The sequence below is a fragment of the Cordyceps fumosorosea genome (assembly GCF_001636725.1).
Source record: "Cordyceps fumosorosea ARSEF 2679 chromosome Unknown scaffold_24, whole genome shotgun sequence".
Lineage (NCBI taxonomy): Eukaryota > Fungi > Ascomycota > Sordariomycetes > Hypocreales > Cordycipitaceae > Cordyceps > Cordyceps fumosorosea.
In genome coordinates, this window is record NW_017387324.1 from 98051 (window position 1) to 118479 (window position 20429).

The following is a 20429-nucleotide window of genomic DNA, read 5'->3' on the forward strand; positions in this document are numbered from 1 at the left end:
CCCCCCCCCCCGCGCCCCCCCCCCCCCGGGTCCGTAAATAACTGTAGTTATTTCCTTATTTGGTATGTGCGCCTATAGTGAACTCTTATTAATATCCACTTTTTCCAAGTTACTTTCAGACGAGGCTTACGTCGATTCGATCAATTATCTGTTGATAAGGTTTGCGCGAAGCGAGAGTGGCGCCGTCAGCAACTCCTACCCAAGCCCGTATACATTCTTCCCTCTTTAGCATCTACATCGCCCAGAATACGGTCGTGGCTATGACGATGCAGGCAGACAAGGCTGATTTGCGTCCTGGAGCGACCCTGTAGGGCGACGACAGGGACCAGGTTGTTGGCACAGCCACCGTGTCCACGTTCTGGGATAAAAATAGGCCTCCGACATCCACTGCAGCGTGAGTCTTGGCAACTATGGACAGATGTAATATAAATCTAGAGGAAGAGAATTATGTGCATAATTTTATTGCTTCAATGATTTAGTTGGAGAAGCTGGCCATTTCAAGATGCCTGGCAACGAGGTGATCTTCGACGGTGACGGCGATGCTCGGCTGCACGTCGGCGCCGGCCGCTCCGCCAATCCGGCCGTCTTTACCGTGTGCTCCCGGGCGCTGTCCCGGGCCTCGCCCGTGTTCGACAACATCTTCCACGGCGACGGCGACGCACCGCAGCGAGACTGCTGCCCCTCCAGCGAGGGCCCTGCGCTCTCCGACCGCCTTGTCGTCGAGCTGCCGCATGACGACCCGGCTGCCCTCGCCCTGCTACTTTACGCCGTGCACGCGCGCTTCGACCAGGTCCCGGCGCGGCTGCCGACGGACGCGCTGCACGCGCTGGCCGCCGTCGCGCACAAGTACGGTGCCACGGCGGTCCTGCGCCCGTGGACCGCGTCGTGGACGCGCCCGCTCGCCGCGGAGCCGGACGACGGGGGAGGCGCGGCGCTGGTCAAGGCCATGGGCATCTGCTGGGTGCTCGGTTGCCGCGAGGGCTTCTTCCACGCGGCGGCTGCGTTTGTCGAGCGCGCACCGGCGCCCGCGCTGGACGACCTGCAGATCCCGCCCGACACGATCGGTGAGCAAGCACCCACCACTCACTCACGCACTACTACAGCTACAGGCCAAAGTAACCCAATTTTTCAGAGTACATCTTGTCCGTGCGGCTCGAGACGATCCGGCTGCTGTGCGGTGTCCTCCGGGAGATGATCCGGAACCTAATCGTGGTGGACGAGGCGCCGAGGTGGTGTAGGCACGCGACGTGGTTCGGCCACCACCGCTGCGAGTCGATGATCCTCGGGTCGCTGGTGTCCGGGCTGTCGCGCGCGGGGCTCTGGCCGCTGCCGGAGGCGGAGGAGGTCAAGGGCAGCGTGCGGGATCTGCGCGCGAGGCTCGACGGGGTGGAGGTGCAGGATATTGGACGGGCCGGGGGGGAGGAGGAGGGAGGAGACCATGGCGAGTGCAACCCGAGTCAGCACCTGAGGGACGCGACGAGGGAGGTCATGGAGGATGTGCCGAGGAGGTTGGAGAGTATCATGTTCAAGACGGGGCAATTAGATTTGTCAAAGTAGCTAATTAACAATCAGCTCTGGGAATGCTACTTGTCGTCTGATGTTGTCGACGTGTCTGACAAGGAAGCTCAACTATACGCAAGTGACAATTTCGACGGTCGCTAATTCATACTAAAAATAACCCTAGAATAGCGTCACAATAACACTATAATAATCGGCGTACTCTCATAATAGACCAAATTCTCCTAGTTGGGAAAGCCACTTATTTCAACTTCGCCAGGAGGACAGCCCAATAGGGCAACAACCAACCACGTCCATTTGGGAAACAAGTCATTGTCCAATCGGTAGAGCCCCTGAATCGCTGGGGAAGTCCCACTAATACGATCATTCAGGGGTTGTCAACGGCTGCCCTTGGCCAAGATAGAAAACGAAGCCTAAAAATAAACACGAGAGTGGACCTCGCAAAACCGTCCCGGAATAGAGGCATGAGAAGAGAAAGAGCATCTTGGCTTTTTGTTGTCAACAAGACGTCAAGCTTAAATAGAGACTCAAAGATGTGATGAGATCAACCCAAGGACATTGACATTGGCACTCAGCCGTCTACTCACAAGCACCATGACCACCACCAGCGACAGTGTCACCATCGACCCTCGCGGTGACATCCGTCTCCAAGTCGGCCGCGACGACGTCGACCATGCCGACAACGAATCATCCTCCTGGCAGCACGCCGAATTCCTCGTCTGCTCCCGCGCGCTGGCCCGCGCCTCGCCCATCTTCGACCGCATGCTGTACGGCCCCTACGCCGAGGCCGCGCACGCCTCCCCCGACTGGAGCGTCGCGCTGCCCGAGGACAAGCCGGCGCCGATGCAGGTGCTGCTGCAGATCGCGCACGCCCGCTTCTCCCGCGTGCCGCCCGTGCTGTCCGTGGACAACCTGCACGACCTCGCGGTGCTGACCAACTACTACGACGCCACGGCGCTGCTGGCGCCGTGGATCGGCGGCTGGATGGCGGAGCTGGCGGAGATTTCGCACGACGCCAACGTCATACAGTCCAAGCTCCTCTGGATCGCATGGGAGTTTGGGCTGAGGGACGACTTTGGCAGCGTGGCGCACCGGATGCTGACGGAGGAGCCGCCGCAGCCTGCCGCCGACGCCAGCCCAGCTGCCGCTGATCAGGTTCAAGCTCCTCACATTATCGGTAACGACAACCCCCCCCCCCCCTACTTTCTAACTCAATCTTCAGAATCCATCTCTTCCATCCGGCTGCGGGCCATCCAGCAACTCCTCGACATCGTCGCCGACGTCGTCTCGCGCCTTACCGGCACCGACGACCACGCCCCGCGGTGGTGCCGCCACGCCGCCCGCGTCGACCATCGCCAGTGCGAGCTGATGATCCTGGGTTCGCTCAGCTTCTGCCTCGCGCGCGCCGGCATCTGGCCGCTGCCGACCGCCGCCGCGCATGTCCGGCTCAGCCTCGGCGAGCTGCACCGCGTGCTGACGAACCTGGTCATCCACGACATCGGCGCCGAGCCGGGGGACCCGCGGCTCGACCACGAGACGTGCAACCCGGCGCCGCTTCTGATGCAGCGCGTCAGGCACGTCATGCTGAGCATACCGAGTCCCGTGACGGAGTTTCACGTCAGTCATCTGGAGAGGAGGGCGAGGAAGCTGCGGCACGGCTCGGCTAGGTGAGGCTGAGGGATGTGGTGGGCTTATATAGCCCGTACATATATATATGGAACTAGGACCTATAGTTGTTCTTGCGCTTATTATTGTAGCAGTCATCAAACATATTATCCCCACTATATGCATTGACTCGTCACTTGATGTTGGCCCAAGCAAGAACTTCAGCGTGGGTTGGGGCTGGGAACGAAGGACACAGATATGAAAAACGATGGAAAGAAATAGACAGGCAACTGCTTCCCTCCCCGATCCATGAGACTACTTGCTCATAATGGATGGATCGGCCCAAACAGCAGAGGCAGCCCATCACGCGGCTCACACTTCGCAGCTGAGCGTCTTTTGCCATCTGCCCGGCTCGCCTCTTGCCAGACGCTTCCCCGTTGACATCATAATGCAGCCACCAAACATGAATCCATCATGATTGTCTCCTCCTTTTGCGGCCACCTCCAACCCCGCCATCACCTCCCCCATACACCATACATGCAGTTCTCGAGCCAAAAGGATCGCCATGCAGCTCCATGGCAGCGGAGCATCGCCAGCCCCCTCCATGGGCATGCTTCCCAACAGTCAATCCGGCCGGCCGCAGCCGATGCTCGGAGAATCAAGCACAGTGTCTTGATGAACTTCCGATACGTACGACCCCTTCAGCTACGTGCCGGCCGCCGCCTATCCCACCATGACGATCATGCATGACCTCGCATGGTTCGTGTCACTGTGGCTAAACCCTCCGTTCATCCCTCCATTCATGCATCCCTGGTTGACCCAATCCCAGGCCCTAGCGGCCATCACGTCACCCATCCATACAGCCGTGGCGCTTGCATCTGCAGTACTCTCGTGCTGCCAAGGATCGGAACCGGCCCCTTCGGACCACCGCTTCGGTTTTGGCCTACCAGCACTCGGGAGACAGAGATGTTTCCTGGCACTTGTGAGACAAAGATGTTTCCCGGCACTTGTGAGACAAAGATCACCCTTCCTTCACATACTATCGTGTTTGTCGTTGACTCGTTGACTCGTCTAGTCTGTCCCGTCTGTCCCGTCTGTCTAGTCTGTCTAGTCTGTCTAGTCTGTCTAGTCTGTCCCGTCTGTCCAGTCTCGTCCGGCATCAGCGCATAATAGCATCAGATCTCGACTGGTGTCCTCAATTCCTCGCACAACAGCTACACATAGCAACTTCTGCCCTCCATGAAGGCCTCCTTCTTTCTCAAAGCCGCCACTGCCTACTTTGGTGCGCATCCCGTGCTCACCCTCGTCCTCTTATGGGCGCTCGCCCTTCTCGTCCGCCGCATCTCCCGCTACCGGGCCGCCTGGCGTGCCCTCGGCCAAGCCTACGAGCTCAACGGCTGCTCGCGCCCCGTCGCCTACCCTCACCGAGACCCCATCTTCGGGCTCGACGTGGCACTCACCGCCATGGCCGCGGCCCGAAAGCACCGCTACACCACCGACTCGGCGCAGCGCTTCCGCGACCTCGGCGCCTACACCTACTACACCTGGATCCGCGGCCGGCAAGCCATCCACACCGCCGAGCCCGAGAACGTCCGGTGTCTGTTGTCCACCCGCGCGCAGGACTACTCCATCGCCGGCCGCCGCGCCTTCCTCGGCCGCTTCCTCGGCCGCGGCATCTTCGTCGCCGACGGCGAGGACTGGGCGCGCTCCCGCGCCCGTCTCCGCCCCAGCTTCGCCCGCGAGCACGTCGCCGACCTGGCCATCTTCGAGCGGCACGTCGACTCGCTGCTGCGCGTGCTGCCGACGGATAGCTCAGCCGTGGTGAGCCTGCAGGACTGCTTTCTGCGCTTCACGTTCGACCTGTCCAGCGACTTCCTGGTCGGCCACTCCACGCACACGCTGACGCAGCCCTCGCCGCGCGATCGCAAGTTTGGCGAGGCGTTTAGCTGGTCCCTCTCGCACGTCGACAAGCGGATGCTCCGCGGCCCGCTGGAGCGCTTCTACCCCATTGATCCGCGCGAGGACAAGGAACGCCGCGTCTGCCGCGACTACATGGGTGCGTATGCCGACGCGGCCATTGCCGCCCGTCGGCGCGCCAAGATGGACGCGGACAAGCCCAGCAATGATTATCATGGTCGTAGTGGTACTGAGGAGAAGCAGCGGAAGAGCTTCCTCGACGAGCTTGTCGAGGTCATTCACGACCGGGAGGTCATCTGCGACGAGCTCATGAGCACCATGGCCGCCGGCCGCGACGCCACGGCCAGCTTGATGAGCAACATGTTCCACGAACTGTCGCGTCGGCCGGACATTTGGCAGCGGCTGCGCGAAGACGTCCGCCGGGCGCTGGACGGCGCGCTGCCCAGCTACGACCAGCTGCGCAACCTAAAACTCGCCCAGTACATGGTCAACGAGAGTGAGCTGCACAACACGCGAACGCTACATTGAGAGAGAGAGAGAGAAGCTAACACTGTCGGGAACTATCAGCCCTCCGCCTCTACCCGCCCGTGTTCCAAAACGGCCGACGGGCCGAACGCGACACGATCCTCCCGACCGGCGGCGGCGCGGACGGCACCGCGCCCGTGTTCGTGCCCAAGGGCACCGGCGTCCTCTTCTCGGTCTGGACCATGCACCGCCGCGCTGACCTCTACGGGCCGGACGCCGAGACGTTTGACCCGGATCGCTGGGCGACTCCTCGTCCCGGATGGGTACGTAACCGCGCAAGTCAATCGCCAAACTGCATCTTCCACTATCTTTTTTTTTCTTTTTATTTTAATATCCCGTCTAGACTAATACCTCGTCCCGCAGGAATACGTGCCCTTTGGCGGCGGCCCGCGCATCTGCCTCGGCCAGCAGTTTGCGCTCACCGCGGCGACGTACGTCGTGGTCCGCATGGCGCAGGAGTTTGCGTCCGTGGAGACGGCGGACAAGGCGCCGTGGAAAGAGCGAGTTGCCCTGACGCTGTTCATCGACGACGACGTCAACTGCAGGCTGACCCGCGCATGAGCGTGTCTGCGGCTGTAACAGTCTGGAGCGGGAGCGGAGGGTGTATGCCCAGAGTGCGGAGGAGAGAAACAGACAGTGAATGTACAGAATTTTGAAATGGATTGACTCCGATGGCTAGATCCAAAGAAACACTTCCTATTGTAAACGCGCCCAACTCCTACAATGCTCTTCCAGTATATAAACCTCGGTACAACCAACCCCCAATATATCATACATCCCCGTCCAACCCGCGTTTACAAAAACGGACACCAACCGATATACATGGCCGTCAGGTTCCGCGGGTCGACCGCCTGCTTGATCAGCTCCTCCACCTGGCCCTCCACCGACAGCGGAATGCTCTCATTCGGCAGCAGCCCCTTGACCTTTCTCTTGATGCTATCCACCACGCTCTGCGGCTGCAGCCTCACCTCGCTCCTCCTCGACCCGCCCCCGCGCTTCTCCCGCTGCAAGTCCAGCGTCGGGTCATGTATAAACGCCTCCAGGATGGTCATCAGCGTCTCCTCCTGCTGTCTGAGAATCCGCAGGGTCAGCTCCGAGGACGCGCGGAACGGGCCCTCGGTGCCCGCCACGCCCATCGCGGCCACCATGTTGTGCGTCAGCCGAAAGGGCACGCGCTCCGGCTTGGCAAAGGTCAGCCCCTTGTCGAAGAGGCAGTTGAAGTCGACGTGGAAGATGCCCCCCGAGCCCTCCTCCAGGTTCACGTTCTCGCCGTGGCGGTCGCCGAGGCCGAGGATCGTGCCGACCATGGACATGACCGCGCAGGAGCGCGTGTACCGCAACCGCGCCGCGAACCACGCTGACGGGTTCGGAAACTGCCGCACGAACCAGAGCGGCAGCAGCGCGGGGAACCGGCCGAGCACGTCGTCCGTGAAGACGCGCAGCTTGCTGTCGCCCGGCCCCGCGCAGGCCTCGTCCATCAGCTGCTTCAGCGCCATGTAGTCCGGGTGGATCTTGTGCGCCGCGTACAGCGACAGCAGCGTGTCGCGCATCGTGCGGATGCCCGGCACCCACTCGATGATGCCGCACTCCTCGTTGAGCGGCACCACGGCGTAGGTGCGGATGTACAGCTGGCGGCGACTCGACGCGGCGTCGCGCTTCAGCGAGCGGTTGATCATCGAGTTGAACTCCATCAGGCGCTGGTCCGTCCGCAGGTCGTCCTTGGGTTTCACCAGCAGCATGTAGCTGCGGCCGTCGCTGCCGCGCGCCGTCAGCCGCCGCGGCTTGGCCAGCGAGCTCAGCACCAGCACCTCGTCCAGGAAGCAGCTGATGGTCACCACGTCGCGCGAGAACGGCCGGTGGCTCTTGAGGTCCCCCGAGGCCGCCGGCATCGCCGCCGTCAGCGTCGCCTCCACGGGCACCGCCAGCGGGCACGGCGCGCACTTGTGGTTGAAGCGCAGGTCGCGCGTCAGGCTCGCGTGCACCGTCTTGGTCCCGTGGAAGTCGCCGTTGGTGCACGCCAGCAGCAGCTGCTCCGCCAGCTTCTCCGCGTACCGCAGGAGCTGCTTCATGTCGTGCGAGGTGCCCTCCGCCTTGCGCGGCGTGCCTCGCAGCGTCTGCAGGATCTGCATCCCGCGCGTCTTGCGCTCGCCCGCCTGCTTCGTCGTCATGGCCCCGATGACGCTCCACAGCGCCTGCTGCGGGTAGTGCTGCACCACCTTGACGATGATGTGCGTCAGCCGCTCAAAGACCTGCAGGTTGTGGTGCGCGATGCGCGCGACAATCTGCGGCAGCGCAGAGTAGAAGATGTACGCCTGCAGTCGCCCGATGTACCGGTCGAGGAAGACGTGCAGCTGGTTCAGCTGTTCCACCCGACGCTTGTGAAGCTCACGGGACAGCGACATCTTCCCCTCCGGCGCCTTGTCCACTTGTGCGCCGAGGTCAAGCCACAGTGTCAGTATTCTCGGCAGGGTCTGGTAGAGGTACTTTGTGCCAAAGTTGAGCGACCTGAGATAGTTTTCAATGACCAGTCTCGCTATCTCTCCCGTGACGTAGTTATCGCTCTGGTCATCTACCTTGAGAGGCTGCTCCGCCTCCAAAATCTTCTTGTAATGGCGTCCCAGGTAGTAATGGCCCTTTTCCCAATTTGTGTGAGTCTTGGGCGGTTGTTGATACTTTTCACGCAACGCCAGCGCGTGTATCTGTCCAGAAGTATCCAACCACTTGGCCAGGAGCAGCTGAGCACGCGCCGTCAAGAGCTTCTGCTGCTTCCCGAGTTTACTTGAGCTCGCCGTGCTCGCCGTGGCCGAGGCCCCTGCCTGAGTCATGAAGCGGTTGCGTTCAATGGCGCCCTGAAGCATCTGAATAGCCTGCCGACGATGTGAGTCCTTCCATAGAAGCTTTGCGTTTTCGATTGTGGCTGAGTCATCTCCCAATTGTGAGGCGTGGAGGACCGCGTTAAACGACTGGCGAGTAGCATCCGTCTTCCTGGCTAGGCGAGCGCTGGTGAGCCAGAGAGAGGAAATGTCGAGATCTGAAAACTTGGGTCGAGTGAGTTCCATCGCGGCTCTTCGAATTCCAAGGATGTACTGCTTATCATGGAAGTACGCTCCAATGACGTCCAGTCGGTTGTCCAGCAAGCTCAGCGCCTGCTTCCGGTCGTCCTCTCTATCAGATTTCAGGTTAATAACGACTTCTAGGTCAGCAAGGACGTGGCACTTGAGCAGAGAGTCGTGAGCTGCTTGCAGTGATGCCGTCGCAGAAGTCGTCATTCCTGCAGCTATCTTGTCTCGCATTCCTTGTATTGTCCTGGTCAGATTTGCGTGATCCGTCTTCTTGTGAAGAGAGGAGAGAACTGATGCAAGGGACATGTTGAAATCCTGGGTCAGGTCGCCTTGAAACCTCTCAATAAACTTTCCGAGGCTTTCCCAGCGGCCAGTGACCCAAGCGGCTTCGACCGCATACGGCATGATCTTTGTATCGCTAGAAGTATCGGTAAACATCGATTCGACATGGTTGAGAAGCACATCATATTGGCCTGCTTGCTTCAGGCAGTTGAGCAGTTCGACTTGGACATCGACATTGTCCGGCTTCTCGGCCAGCTCAATCTCATACCACGTCTGCGCGGCCGTCCATCGACCAGCCTTCTTGTGGCCTAGAATTTGCTGATTAATGTCCAGCGCATGAAGGTGTGCTGATATGCCCTCCAAGCCATCCGGCTCATCAATGTTGGCATAAATATCTTGCAATTTCTGCAGCATGCGGTCGCGGTCACCAGGTGCGCATTTCTGCTGCTCCATCTTCTGGACATGCTGCTCCAAGTGGAACAAGGCGCGCGCGTATTCATTGCAGTCGGTTGCGCGCTCCGAGATGAGTTCGGCGGGGATGCTGTCCAGAACGGCCTGGATATTGGCCACTTGTTCCTTCTTCTCTGAAGAAAGTTTGCCTGCAGCCTTCTTGCTATGTACCCAACGCATGGCGTAGTCAAGAACCCGGAAGACAGCCTGTAATAAGTCAGCATGCACAATCACGCCTAGTCACGCCGGGTCAAACTTACATGGCAATAGCGCTTGAACTCTTCCTTTTCAGCATATGACGCCTCCTCCTCCGGACTGTACTGCAGGATACTGGTGAGTTCGTTTAAGATCTGATCCTTGTCTTGATCTGTACTCTTCGATCCAAGCAGAACATGGAGGACAAGGTACGGGAGCAAGAATTCAGACGTCGAGAGATCCTTTACTCGAATTACACGCGACAAGGGCTCAAAGAGCATGTCGGCGTGGGGATGCTGCCCGTTTCGCAGTAGTTCAATGACAAAGGACCGAAGCCAGTTGCCGTAGGGCTTCGCGGGGCTGAATATGGGATATTCCACCTTCACAGGCAGCATGGGGGCGACCATGTACTTGGAGGTGAGAAAGGGGGTGACTACCTCTCGCACGTTCTCTGGCAGCGCAATCCATTTCCGGTAGATATTGTTCCCGGCCATGCCTCCGGTATTTTGCATTGCAATGGCGGCCTTAATTTCGAACCGGTCCAAAAGCTCCTGCATGGCAAAACACAGAAATCCTTGAAGACGCGTGTCGGTCGCCGAGAGAAACGCCGGCACCAGAATCTCCTCCAAGAGAAAGAGCGCGAAGTCGGTCGTCTCCTGAAAACTTTCGAAATTGTCCAAAATTACGATAGACCGCTGCTCGCGCACAGTCTCGGCTTGGTTCGAGTCCAAGCAGCCTATCAGGCCCATGGACTCAACGCACAGCCGGCTGATGCTGCCGTGAAGGTGGTTGTACCTGCACGAGCAATCCAGCAGGGCACGCATGAGCGTCGTCACCACGCTGTCGGTCTGGGAAATGTTGGACGTGTGGAGGGCGCCCTGGTTGGCTCGAAGGTACGGTACGAGCTCGTTCAGGGCCTGCTGCACGACGCCTGAATTCTCATGACGAAGTCGCGTGGCGAATATGGGGAGCAGTTCTTCCGGGAGGAGCTTGGGTCGGAGAGCCCGGAGCTCTTTTTCCAGCTTGGAGAGTGAAGGAATGCCTTGAAACGAGGGCAGGCTGCTAATGTTCTTCTCGACAATGGCCCCGTAGCTCTCCAGCAAGAATGACACGATGTCACTGGCGGTCTCAATCGAGAATGCACTGAAGTTGGGCCAATAGTGCTTGACGATGAAGAATGTCGTCTCCAGAAGCGCCTCGACATCTTCCTCATCAAAGTTCATTAACATGGACGCCCAGCATGACAGTGAGATGTCTCTCAGCGAGTCCTGTGCCAGCGCCGCGAGTAGACAGGCAGATATTTGCGGTCGAGCGATACGCGCATGCGACTGGCAGAGATTGATCATTTCGTCCAGGGCGCGGATGCAGTTGCGCTGTTCCATCTCTCCGGGGTGCATCATGGCTGGATCGTTGATCACATCAGTAAGACGAGCCATCAAGCCCAGAATATGCGATTGCAGGAATCTGCCAATCATGTTGCCTTTTTTGATCTTCTTCGTCTCAGGGCTTGCCCTGAGAATGCTTGTTGCCATCCACCTAAGAGCTTCAATGATGGTCTCCTTCCTTACTCCGTCGGCCTGTCCAGCGGCTTTCAGGAGTTCAATCGCGATCAAGACGGGCTCGATTTGTAGCAGTTCGACAATCGGTCGATCATGTAGATTGAGACCAACGTCGTTTAACCGGGACCTGACAAAATTTTCGATGTCATCGGTCTCTTGAATCATGAGAAGCGACAGGATGGCAGCCAAGTTTGCATTGTCCATCAGCGGCTGCCAGCCCATGGTCTCCTGTCGCGCCTCGGCAAACTTTTGAATCACTTCCGTCCGCTTGTCCAAGACGAGCCATGGGAGCGCGTGCGTTTGAATGAGCAATAACAATTCATTGACAGAAATCTGCAGGAGCTCCGCTATCGCTCTGCTTCGTTGCGGTCGGTGAACCATGTCTTTGGTCGCCATGTACGCCAAGCTCTTCCAGTAGGGCTCCAGGAGGCGTCGTGGCGTGGTGCTGCGGGATTCTGACAGATTGAGAAGCTCGTTGAAAGCAACAGCAGCTGCAAAACTGTTGCTGCTACCTAGATACTCGAGGAGCTTGATCAAGACGAGGTTGAGCTCATTCTCGGGCATCACTCTGCCAAGCTGACCCCAAACCATGATTCGAGACTCAACAAGGTGAGTTTGGTCGTTGTCTGAAACCGAGCGTAATAAGGTAATTGTGTTTTTCCGGTTCCTCGACAGCAGGTTATCGTCGATAGAAGGGGTCGCCTTGGGCGGCATAAAAGCGGCGATTACTCTGCCGGCCGCAATTCGCAGCTCTCGTATTGAACTATTCAGGGATTGCAAACACCACTGGCCCAAGGTAGAGGTTTCCAGATTAAGGACAGTAGAGTCTTCACAGTGGAGGAGAATCCGGCGCAAGGCCAGCATCGCGGTGATCCGTGGTTTGCGGGATTCTAAAAAGCTTGATTGCCGGATTAGGTCGGCAAATATAGAACGGATCATCGTCTTGAGATTATGCGTCTGAATATTATTTCGGGTCGCATCTTTGCCAACGCAAATAGCGCACTGTTTTTTGTCCGTCTCACAGTGCTGGCCATCAACAACGCAGCACAACTTTGACATCATGTCGATAACTAGGCACTTTGTGCCTTCATTCAAGGCGTCCATCGCATTTCTTTCAGATTAGGCATTAGTCAGGTATCCAGAGGATCATAAACAACACTTACAAAACGCGAGCCGAATCAAACTGCTCTTCGTTGAGAGGTTCATCCAGTTCGAGAGCGGCACGCAGGCGCTTTATTGCGTGGGAGACAGTGTCCATCTCAGACGACTCATTCAACTTTCTTCGCTTTGCTCCGTTGCCATGTCCGGTCGGCTGTTCGTGTGATAAATGCATCCCCTCAACGCAGCGCCTCAGTTCTGTGTCCTGAAATAGTGATGGATGCGTTGAAGATGGCAGCGTCTGCGGCGGTTCCAAGTTGACCACTTCGCGTAGTAAAAGGGCACATCGCTACTTCACGTCAGCATACTTGCACCAAGGCCATGATCAAAATCCCTTACCCAGACATCGGTTTCTTCTCCAAGCGCGGGATATTGCGCCGGTAATAACGACAGTTCGTTCACGAGTTTCGACGCCGCCAGACGTCCGATGGTGGGCGACTGCAGCGCCGCCTGCGCAATCGCAACCAACGCCAGGCAATAACTCGCTCTCGCAGCCGCTCCAGCATCATCCGATTCGGCCAGTTCCTCCGGTGCGGCCACCATCTCACTACACAGCAGGACGAGCGTCGTGCACGCCTTGTTCCTCGTCGCCGCCACTACAGCATGCTCCGCCGTCGCGGACGCCTTGGCCACGTCGACCGCCATCTCGATCAGCGGCAGGGGCGACTTCTTCTCGTCGCCGGGGAGCCGCTTCTGCGCCGACCACAGGTCCAGCCAGGCGTCGAGCAACCACGGCCCGATCTCGGACATGGGCGCGACGGATGCGAACGCCGGGTCCCGGCACGTCAGCGGGTACGCGAGCACGCGCGCGAGGCTGTGAGCCTGCTGGAGCGCCTGACGGGGGAGTTTTATTCGGTACGTGAGCGAGACGGACGCTGGCGGCGGGCTCCGGCCTTGCAGCGCCTGGTCGAGGACGTGCGGCGGCGGCATCTCTATATCGATCGAGGCGTTCCTTTTCGACGGCGGCGATTGCAGCTTCTCGATGAGACCTATCACGGCCACACTATGTCAGCCAATTATCCCCCACAGCCAACCACACCCACTCAACTCACCGGTTAAGCAGCCGCGGAGGTACAGCGTCAGCGGCCCGATGACGGGCCACAGCTTCGACACCCGTGCCACCGTCAGCAGCAGGTACTGCAAGAACCCCTCGATTGCGCCGCGCAGCTCCTCGCAGCGCGGGTGTCCCAGCATGCGCAGCCAGCGCGGCAGCAGCCACGCCCAGAGCGGCTCCCCGCCGCGCAGCAACAACCCGTGGTCCGCCGACGAGAAGCTCAGCGCCGACGGGGTCTCGTTGACCGTGAACCGCAAAAAGGTGAGCGCGCGGAGCGCCTCTGCCCTCACGCGGGCGACATCCAGCAGCGGGTCGTCCAGGCGCACGGCGTCCAGCACCACCCGGCAGTACACGTAGACGAGCATGTGGTTGTGCTCGAGGCGCTGCGCGGGGGTGCCCAGCAGCTCCGGGCGGTCCTTGACGCGCTGGATCACGGCGAAGAGCGCCTTGAGCTCGGCGCTGTCGTCGGCGGAGCGCGAGGAGGAGGAGGAGGAGACGCGCGACGAGGCGGAGATGGTCTCGACGAGCTGCGCAGCGAGCGTCGACGGCGGAGGCAGCGGCGGGCCGCTTGCATCTTGGGGGCCGGCCATCACGTGCGGCTGTGTCGTGTACAGGGCAGCATTACAGGTTGTCGATTCTGCGTCGATGATGATTGTGCGATTTTCTTCGGCATTGATGTCGTGGGGAGAGCTTGAATTGGTCGAGTTTCGTGTTTGACTATAACGTTATTCTGCCACTATTTTGTGGTGGGTCGCGGGGAGACGCGACGACTTCAATTAATGCGCTGCCTGGCAACGCGCTGTCACGTGGAGAAGATTAATTGCTTTTAACTTACGAAATCGATCCATCATCTGGTCCTTGAAAAGACCTTCAACTCGGTCAACACTTGATGTATATCATAATTTGCATTTCTTCTACATCTGAAAGATCCTTGCGCAAACCCACCAACGTTGACTGGCATACAGTCGTCCCAAATAGAAATCTATATACACTCATGCAGAATGCCCTCAAACGCCATAGCTATAGTCTTGACATGTTTCTCTTTTTTTGAATTTTGTGATTTATTTGTCTTTCATCACTCCTCTGTCTTGGGCTCTTCCTCGAAGAGGACAAGAATAGTGCCAGCCTTGCAAATATCGCCCTCCTTGTGGGCGAGCTTCTTGATGACACCATCCTGAGGAGAGCGAATCACAGTCTCCATCTTCATCGACTCAATAACCACCAGCGGCGTGCCCTTCTTGACGACCTGGCCCTCCTCGACCTCGTTCTTGAGAATCTTGCAGGGCATCGGCGCCGCCACCGAGGCGGACACCTCCTTGAGACCGAGCGCCTTCTCGTACCACTGCGGCGGCAGGAGAGACAGCTCCGTCTTGACGCCGTGCTGGAAGATGGTGACCTTGGTATCATTGCCGTCCTCCTGGGGCACGACGGTGGAGTGGATGCGCTCGTGCGAGAAGAGCGAGTTGACCTTGGTCACGGCGTCCTCGGTCGTGCGCTTGGCAGAGACGTTGGCGAAGACCTCGGGCGCCTCCTGCCCCTTGCGGCTGATGGAGATAGTATACAGGTCGTGGCCTGTCTGGGCGACGCTGGTCTCGACGACCTCGCCCTCGTTGGCGCTGTAGCCGTCGAGGACCTTGAATGCAAGCTTGCGCTCGCTGGTGGCGTTGGCGGCGCCGAAACCCAGCGACAAGCCGTGCGGGCCGGGCTCGTTGGCCTGGAAACTCAGAACGCCGAGAGCAGCCTGGACAAAGACCTCGCCCTTGATGTGGCGGGGCTTGAAGAGCTCATCTCTCCACTTCTCAATGAAGCCGGTCTCAACGTCGCCCTCGATGAAAGCAGGGGACTCGCAGAGGCGCTTCAGGAACTCGACGTTAGTGCTCAGACCGACAATTTCGAACTTGCGGAGGGCAGCGGCGAGCTTAGCGATGGCGGTCTCGCGGGTGTCGCCACGGATAATCAGCTTGGCAATCATACCGTCGTAGGCTTCCGAGACGACGCTACCGGAGCCGAAGCCCCAGTCCAGGCGGACGTCCTCGTCTCCCTTAAGGCTCTCGGCCAGGACGGCGTGCACGAGCTTGCCAGAGTCGGGCATGAAGCCCTTTTCGGGGTTCTCAGCGTAGACGCGGGCCTCGATCGCGGCACCGCGCTGCGCCATCTGCTCTTCGACCTGAGCCTGGTCCAGGGGAAGCTTCTCGCCGGCTGCGATCCTAAACTGCCACTCGACCAGGTCCACGCCGGTGACCATCTCGGTGACCGGGTGCTCGACCTGCAGGCGGGTGTTCATCTCCATGAAGTAGAACTTGCCGCTGTCCTTGTCGAGGATGAACTCGACGGTGCCGGCACCGACGTAGCCGACCGCCGAGGCGGCCATGCGCGCCTTGTTCCAGAGGTCCAGCTGCGTGGCGCGGTCCAGGTCGGGCGCGGGCGACTCCTCGAGGACCTTTTGGTGCCGGCGCTGGACGCTGCAGTCGCGCTCGCCGAGTGCGACTGTGTTTCCGTGCTTGTCCGCGAAGACTTGGACCTCGACGTGACGCGGGCGGACAATGTACTTCTCGACCAGCATGACCTCGCCTTCATCGCCAAACGACGCCTTGGCCTCAGCGCGCGCGCTCTTGAGCTGGGCCGCGAACTCGTCCTCGGTCAAGACAATTCGCATGCCCTTACCACCGCCACCACGGACACTCTTGAGCAGCACGGGAAAGGTGATGTCGCGGGCGTGCTCAAGCAGCTGCTGCTCGCCCTGGTCGGCGCCGTGGTAGCCGGGCACGCAAGGGACATTGGCGGCGTTCATGATCTCCTTGGAGCGGGCCTTGTCGCCCATGTCGGCCATGGCCGAGGGCGGCGGGCCGATGAAGACGATGCCCTCCTGCTCGCAGCGGCGCGCAAAGGCTGGGTTCTCGGAGAGGAAGCCGTAGCCCGGGTGCAGCGCCTGTATGCCGTTCTTCTTGGCCAAGGCGATGATCTTGTCGCCGTCGAGGTAGCCCTTGGCTGGGCCGAGGCCGAGGGATTGAAAGCCGGCCGAGGCGTGCCAGGCGTGGGCGTCGACATCGGTGTAGACGGTGGTGGCGCGGATGCCCATGCGCTCCGCCGTCTTGTTGATTCGGATGGCGATCTCGCCGCGGTTGGCAATCAGGACCGACTGGATGGCGGCCGTCTTGGGGACGCCGGAGGCGGCCGTGGAGGCATATCGAGGGAGGGGCCGCAGGGCCAGGCGGCGGTTAGCCCTGAAGGAACGCATCTCTCAGGTTGTGAAGGTAAACAGAGGGAGGGGGGTGAAATATGTGGAGGTGCGGGTTGAGAGACAGAAGACAAGAAGCCAGAGGGGGAAGCGAAGCGATTACCCAGGCAATCTTCGCTCAATGGCTGGGACGGTTAGGTGATATGGAAAAGTGAGAAAGTAAGAAAAACAATCCCAAGTCCAAGATGCGAGATGCCGGTGTTCCTCCACAAGCTACAGAAGCTACACCAGGCTAAAGCCGTCCGTGGGGAGCCGAAAGTAGCCGTTTCCAGCGGCCCAATCAGTAAGCGGTTGAGTCGTGTGACGACAGAATTGCACTGGGCCGCCTTGTGCCGCGCCCAGCAACCCACTAACAATTACCCCGGATTGGGGATTCCAACACGGTCCAGGGTCTATCCGGCTATGCATGAATTGTCAGGCCCCAGTAAGAGGTAGAATTCGGATAAAATTCGAAATACCATGGTTAAAAGTGTATTGTTTCTTCTAACATATTTTAACGGCTCTAGCAAACGTTGAAATGGCAAATTGTCAGGTTGAGTAGCAACACATTCTTCCATCCCTATTCATGTACCAACTCGCAGCTGCACTCGCCACTACACTAACCAGCCACTGATACCCGTTTCTTTCTTCAACTGGCAGGCGGGGTCATCGTCCCATCATTGCCGTCCAGCTTCTCCAGCTTCCATCACATCGAACGTTTTTTTTAACCATACCCACCATTGGCCAACACGCACATACCACTTCACATCTACATACGCGCCATGGACAAGATTCCCCTTAACTACGAAGCCTCTGAGGGCGATACGCACAAGCAAGTCACCAGCACGCTTCCTCCAGAAGTCGTCCAGTGTCTCGAGAATGCCCGGTTTGTATGATTGCGCCAAACGCCCGCCGCCCGATCCGCCCCCAAAGCCCCCGAGAACTGACCATCGCAAAACTTTCCCGCCATAGCTCCATCTCGCAACGTGCACCGACAACGTGCCCCAAGTATCACTCATGAATTACACTTACCTCCCGTCGTCGCCGCACTCGTCCGCGCCCGTCATCGTGATGACCACCAACCCCGCCTCGCGCAAGACCACCAACATCATCACCAACCCCAACGTCTCCCTCCTCGTACACGACTGTGAGGCACCCCTCCCCCTTGTCTCCCCCTCTCTCTCGATTTTACTGACCGCACAGGGGTCTCCCATCGCCCCCACGGCCGACGTCCCTCCGGCGGCGCCCCGGAGCCCGCGCCCCCGTCCAGCCTCGCCACCCTGCTCCTCAACCTCAACAGCTCCGCCATGTCCAGCATCAGCGCCACCATAGGGGGTGCCGCGCGCCTGGCACCGGCCGGCTCCGACGAGGAGCGCTTCTATGTCGCTCAGCACCTCGAGAACAACACGTTCGACGACAGCAGCGCACTCTTCACGCCCGGCGAGGCCGACTCGAGTCGCTTCGTCGCCGGCGAGGACGTCCGCGTCATCGTCGTCGACATCAAGACGGTGCGCATCAGCGACTTCAAGGGCACCGTCCGGGACTGGGCGCTGTTCCCCACACAGGCGGTCAACGGACACGTGTAGTGGGAGCAGCAGCAGAGGGTACATTGCCTCTGGTTAGGAAATATTTCAACATTGTTCATGGCGCATGGGACTATTTTTCGAATTCTTACTGTTTGTACCGGTATTAATACTTGACAGAATAGGACACGGGTTTCTGCTTTATCCTCATTTCATTACGGATACGCGATTCTGCTATGCCAATTCATAGTGATTCAGCTGAGAGGTACCATTTGATCTGCCTACCGATGCCAACGACAAGTCTCGGGCCAGACACACACAAAACGTGAAAAGGAAAACAAGCGACGGTGTGATAACATGTACTGTCTCACTGAACTGAAAAAGCAAAGCTATGCATGTGGCCTGTTTTCGTGCACACGCAAGAACCATTTACAAGGCTCAATTTTTGCCAAACCCCAAACAAAGTCCCAAAACGCCAAAAATGTTAATAGCAACCCAGGTAGCTCACAATGCAGAGAAGCAATGCGAAATCGAAATCATGTCAGAAAAACGTTAAAACAGTACAGATGCCATGTCTTCAGGCTTAAAGACGGGCCCACTCAATGACCTCGAGTGCCAACATGACGAGCATGAGAGTGGATGGGAGAATCCTGGAGCCACGTTAGTCCACGGTACGCGAGATGAGATTGAACGAGGTTACGAACCAGATGACGTAGCTCTGGAAGAGCAGGCGACCCATGGTCTTTTCATATACGTTGTTGATCTGGCAAATCTGAGCCAGCTGAAGGGCGCTGGGCGCGCCGACAAGGAGGAAGCAGACAATGACAAAAATGGGGTCGTCGAGGATGCTCACGTTGACGTACCTGGCCAGCAGGGCCAGGATGGGCGTCATGATGATGGTGGGCAGGAGCATGCGGCTCAGCAGGGACGCGACGAGGAGCTTGGTGCCAATCTCCTCCTCCTCGACGTCGGCGCTGTCCGGGTTGGCCATGGTGTTGCGCGCCAGGTTGGCGCCGAGGACGACGAGGATGAGGGGCACGGCGACGCCGCCGCTCGACTTGATCGCGCTGGTGACGCTGTTCTTGACAAAGGACCCCTCCTCGAAGAAGACCTGCTGCAGCGCCGGGATGGACGCGACCAGCACGGCGATGAGCATGGCCCACAGCGGCGGGTTCATAAAGTCCCAGAGGAAATTATGGACCTTGACGGCGGCGCGGGAGATGCCGCGGAGAGCTACCTGAGCAGGGCGGGGAAGCGAGCGGTAGATGCGGGCGCGAGCCGCCTTGATGCTATTCCCAGTGCGTGCAAGTGTCTGGTGCATGCACAACTTTGCCTTGCCCCAGGTAGTGGTGGGTGCCTCGTCTTCTTGTTCGTCGTGGGGAAGCGCAGGAAATTGTGTCTGCTGGTGGCCGTTGGATCTCTTCTTCGGTGCGCCTTCGTCGTCAGACGAGGCATACTCGGATGCGCGGGAAGCGCCGCCCACAGGGGTGAGGCCCGGTGGGTTGTAGTGATCGCTTCCGTTGGCGCTGCCTTCCGCCTCATCTTCAGTATCGCCGTCGAGGCCCTCAATGAGGAGAGGCGTTTCAGCAGGATCGTCACGGTATTGGCCCTCTTCAGCGCGCTCGTCATTGTACTCGAGGTATCGCTCCTTGGGGGCCAACAGTACGTGGTATCCCCAACTCCATCGCACAAGCTGACCGAGCTGCTGGAAGATGAGAAGGTATAGGATGCCGCGGGCGCCGACCTCGTCGTCGTTGTCGCCGGGAATTCTATCCCAGTGGAGGCCTGCGATGGTCTGCGACAAAGACAGCACAAGGGAGATTGGCAACGAGTTGGAGTTTCCGAAGACGCCCATGGCAATAACAAAGTTGGAGGCGCGGCGGTTAAATCGGAACAGTTTAGCAACAACGATGGCGACGGTCCAAGAGACGAGGGTCTGAACGACGAAGATGGCGGGTATAATGGCGAGGTCGCTCAGCTTCTCAGCGCTGAGCTGGGAGGCGAGCTTCGTGAAGACTGCGGGAGGATGGGTGGTCAGCTAAGGGGACAAGCGATACGTAAAGTCAGGGAGGTGGACTGGGACATACTCAGACATGGTGTAAAGAGCGAGACGTTGAGATTGGCGAGAAACTTCTGCTTATCGGCGTCGAACTGGCCAAGTCGTGCGATAATATAGCCGGGCAAGCTGACGCAGACGACTTCTAGGACGGCCTCAAACACTAGAAGGCAGAGGTGGGAGAGTGATGGCGAGGTCTGTCCACCGCCTTGAGCAAAGACCTTGAGGGGCAGCTCGTAGGCATCGGTGGCAAGTCGGGCGAGCCGGTATGGCGATGGCGCGGCGATCGCGTCCATGTAGCAAGGGAG

General features: G+C 58.9%; 8 protein-coding genes across 8 annotated transcripts; 4 read left to right on the forward strand and 4 right to left on the reverse strand.

Moving 5' to 3' along the window:
- Positions 1 to 502: 502 nt before the first annotated feature.
- ISF_07760 (hypothetical protein) lies at positions 503 to 1557 on the forward strand (the record flags this gene model as incomplete). Its single annotated transcript, XM_018851363.1, has 2 exons — positions 503 to 1064; positions 1133 to 1557. 2 exons carry the CDS (start codon positions 503 to 505, stop codon positions 1555 to 1557), a joined length of 987 nt encoding a protein of 328 aa, XP_018701379.1.
- A 555-nt stretch (positions 1558 to 2112) lies between these two features.
- ISF_07761 (hypothetical protein) lies at positions 2113 to 3189 on the forward strand (the record flags this gene model as incomplete). Its single annotated transcript, XM_018851364.1, has 1 exon — positions 2113 to 3189. One exon carries the CDS (start codon positions 2113 to 2115, stop codon positions 3187 to 3189), a length of 1077 nt encoding a protein of 358 aa, XP_018701380.1.
- Positions 3190 to 4362: 1173 nt separating this feature from the next.
- Positions 4363 to 6126, forward strand: ISF_07762 (cytochrome P450 monooxygenase CYP584Q1; the record flags this gene model as incomplete). Its single annotated transcript, XM_018851365.1, has 3 exons — positions 4363 to 5536; positions 5608 to 5828; positions 5929 to 6126. 3 exons carry the CDS (start codon positions 4363 to 4365, stop codon positions 6124 to 6126), a joined length of 1593 nt encoding a protein of 530 aa, XP_018701381.1.
- Positions 6127 to 6359: 233 nt separating this feature from the next.
- Positions 6360 to 11704, reverse strand: ISF_07763 (Protein kinase-like domain protein; the record flags this gene model as incomplete). Its single annotated transcript, XM_018851366.1, has 2 exons — positions 6360 to 9566; positions 9620 to 11704. The coding sequence occupies 2 exons, from the start codon at positions 11702 to 11704 to the stop codon at positions 6360 to 6362; spliced, it is 5292 nt and encodes a 1763-aa protein (XP_018701382.1).
- Positions 11705 to 12272: 568 nt separating this feature from the next.
- ISF_07764 (hypothetical protein) lies at positions 12273 to 13915 on the reverse strand (the record flags this gene model as incomplete). Its single annotated transcript, XM_018851367.1, has 3 exons — positions 12273 to 12560; positions 12611 to 13260; positions 13324 to 13915. 3 exons carry the CDS (start codon positions 13913 to 13915, stop codon positions 12273 to 12275), a joined length of 1530 nt encoding a protein of 509 aa, XP_018701383.1.
- A 485-nt stretch (positions 13916 to 14400) lies between these two features.
- ISF_07765 (methylcrotonoyl-CoA carboxylase alpha chain) lies at positions 14401 to 16563 on the reverse strand (the record flags this gene model as incomplete). Its single annotated transcript, XM_018851368.1, has 1 exon — positions 14401 to 16563. The coding sequence occupies one exon, from the start codon at positions 16561 to 16563 to the stop codon at positions 14401 to 14403; it is 2163 nt and encodes a 720-aa protein (XP_018701384.1).
- Positions 16564 to 17324: 761 nt separating this feature from the next.
- ISF_07766 (pyridoxamine phosphate oxidase) lies at positions 17325 to 18128 on the forward strand (the record flags this gene model as incomplete). Its single annotated transcript, XM_018851369.1, has 3 exons — positions 17325 to 17432; positions 17515 to 17689; positions 17746 to 18128. 3 exons carry the CDS (start codon positions 17325 to 17327, stop codon positions 18126 to 18128), a joined length of 666 nt encoding a protein of 221 aa, XP_018701385.1.
- A 520-nt stretch (positions 18129 to 18648) lies between these two features.
- On the reverse strand, positions 18649 to 20417 carry ISF_07767 (Auxin Efflux Carrier superfamily; the record flags this gene model as incomplete). The annotated part of the gene is made up of 3 exons (XM_018851370.1): positions 18649 to 18715; positions 18770 to 20081; positions 20153 to 20417. The coding sequence occupies 3 exons, from the start codon at positions 20415 to 20417 to the stop codon at positions 18649 to 18651; spliced, it is 1644 nt and encodes a 547-aa protein (XP_018701386.1).
- Between the last annotated feature and the right edge of the window lie 12 nt (positions 20418 to 20429).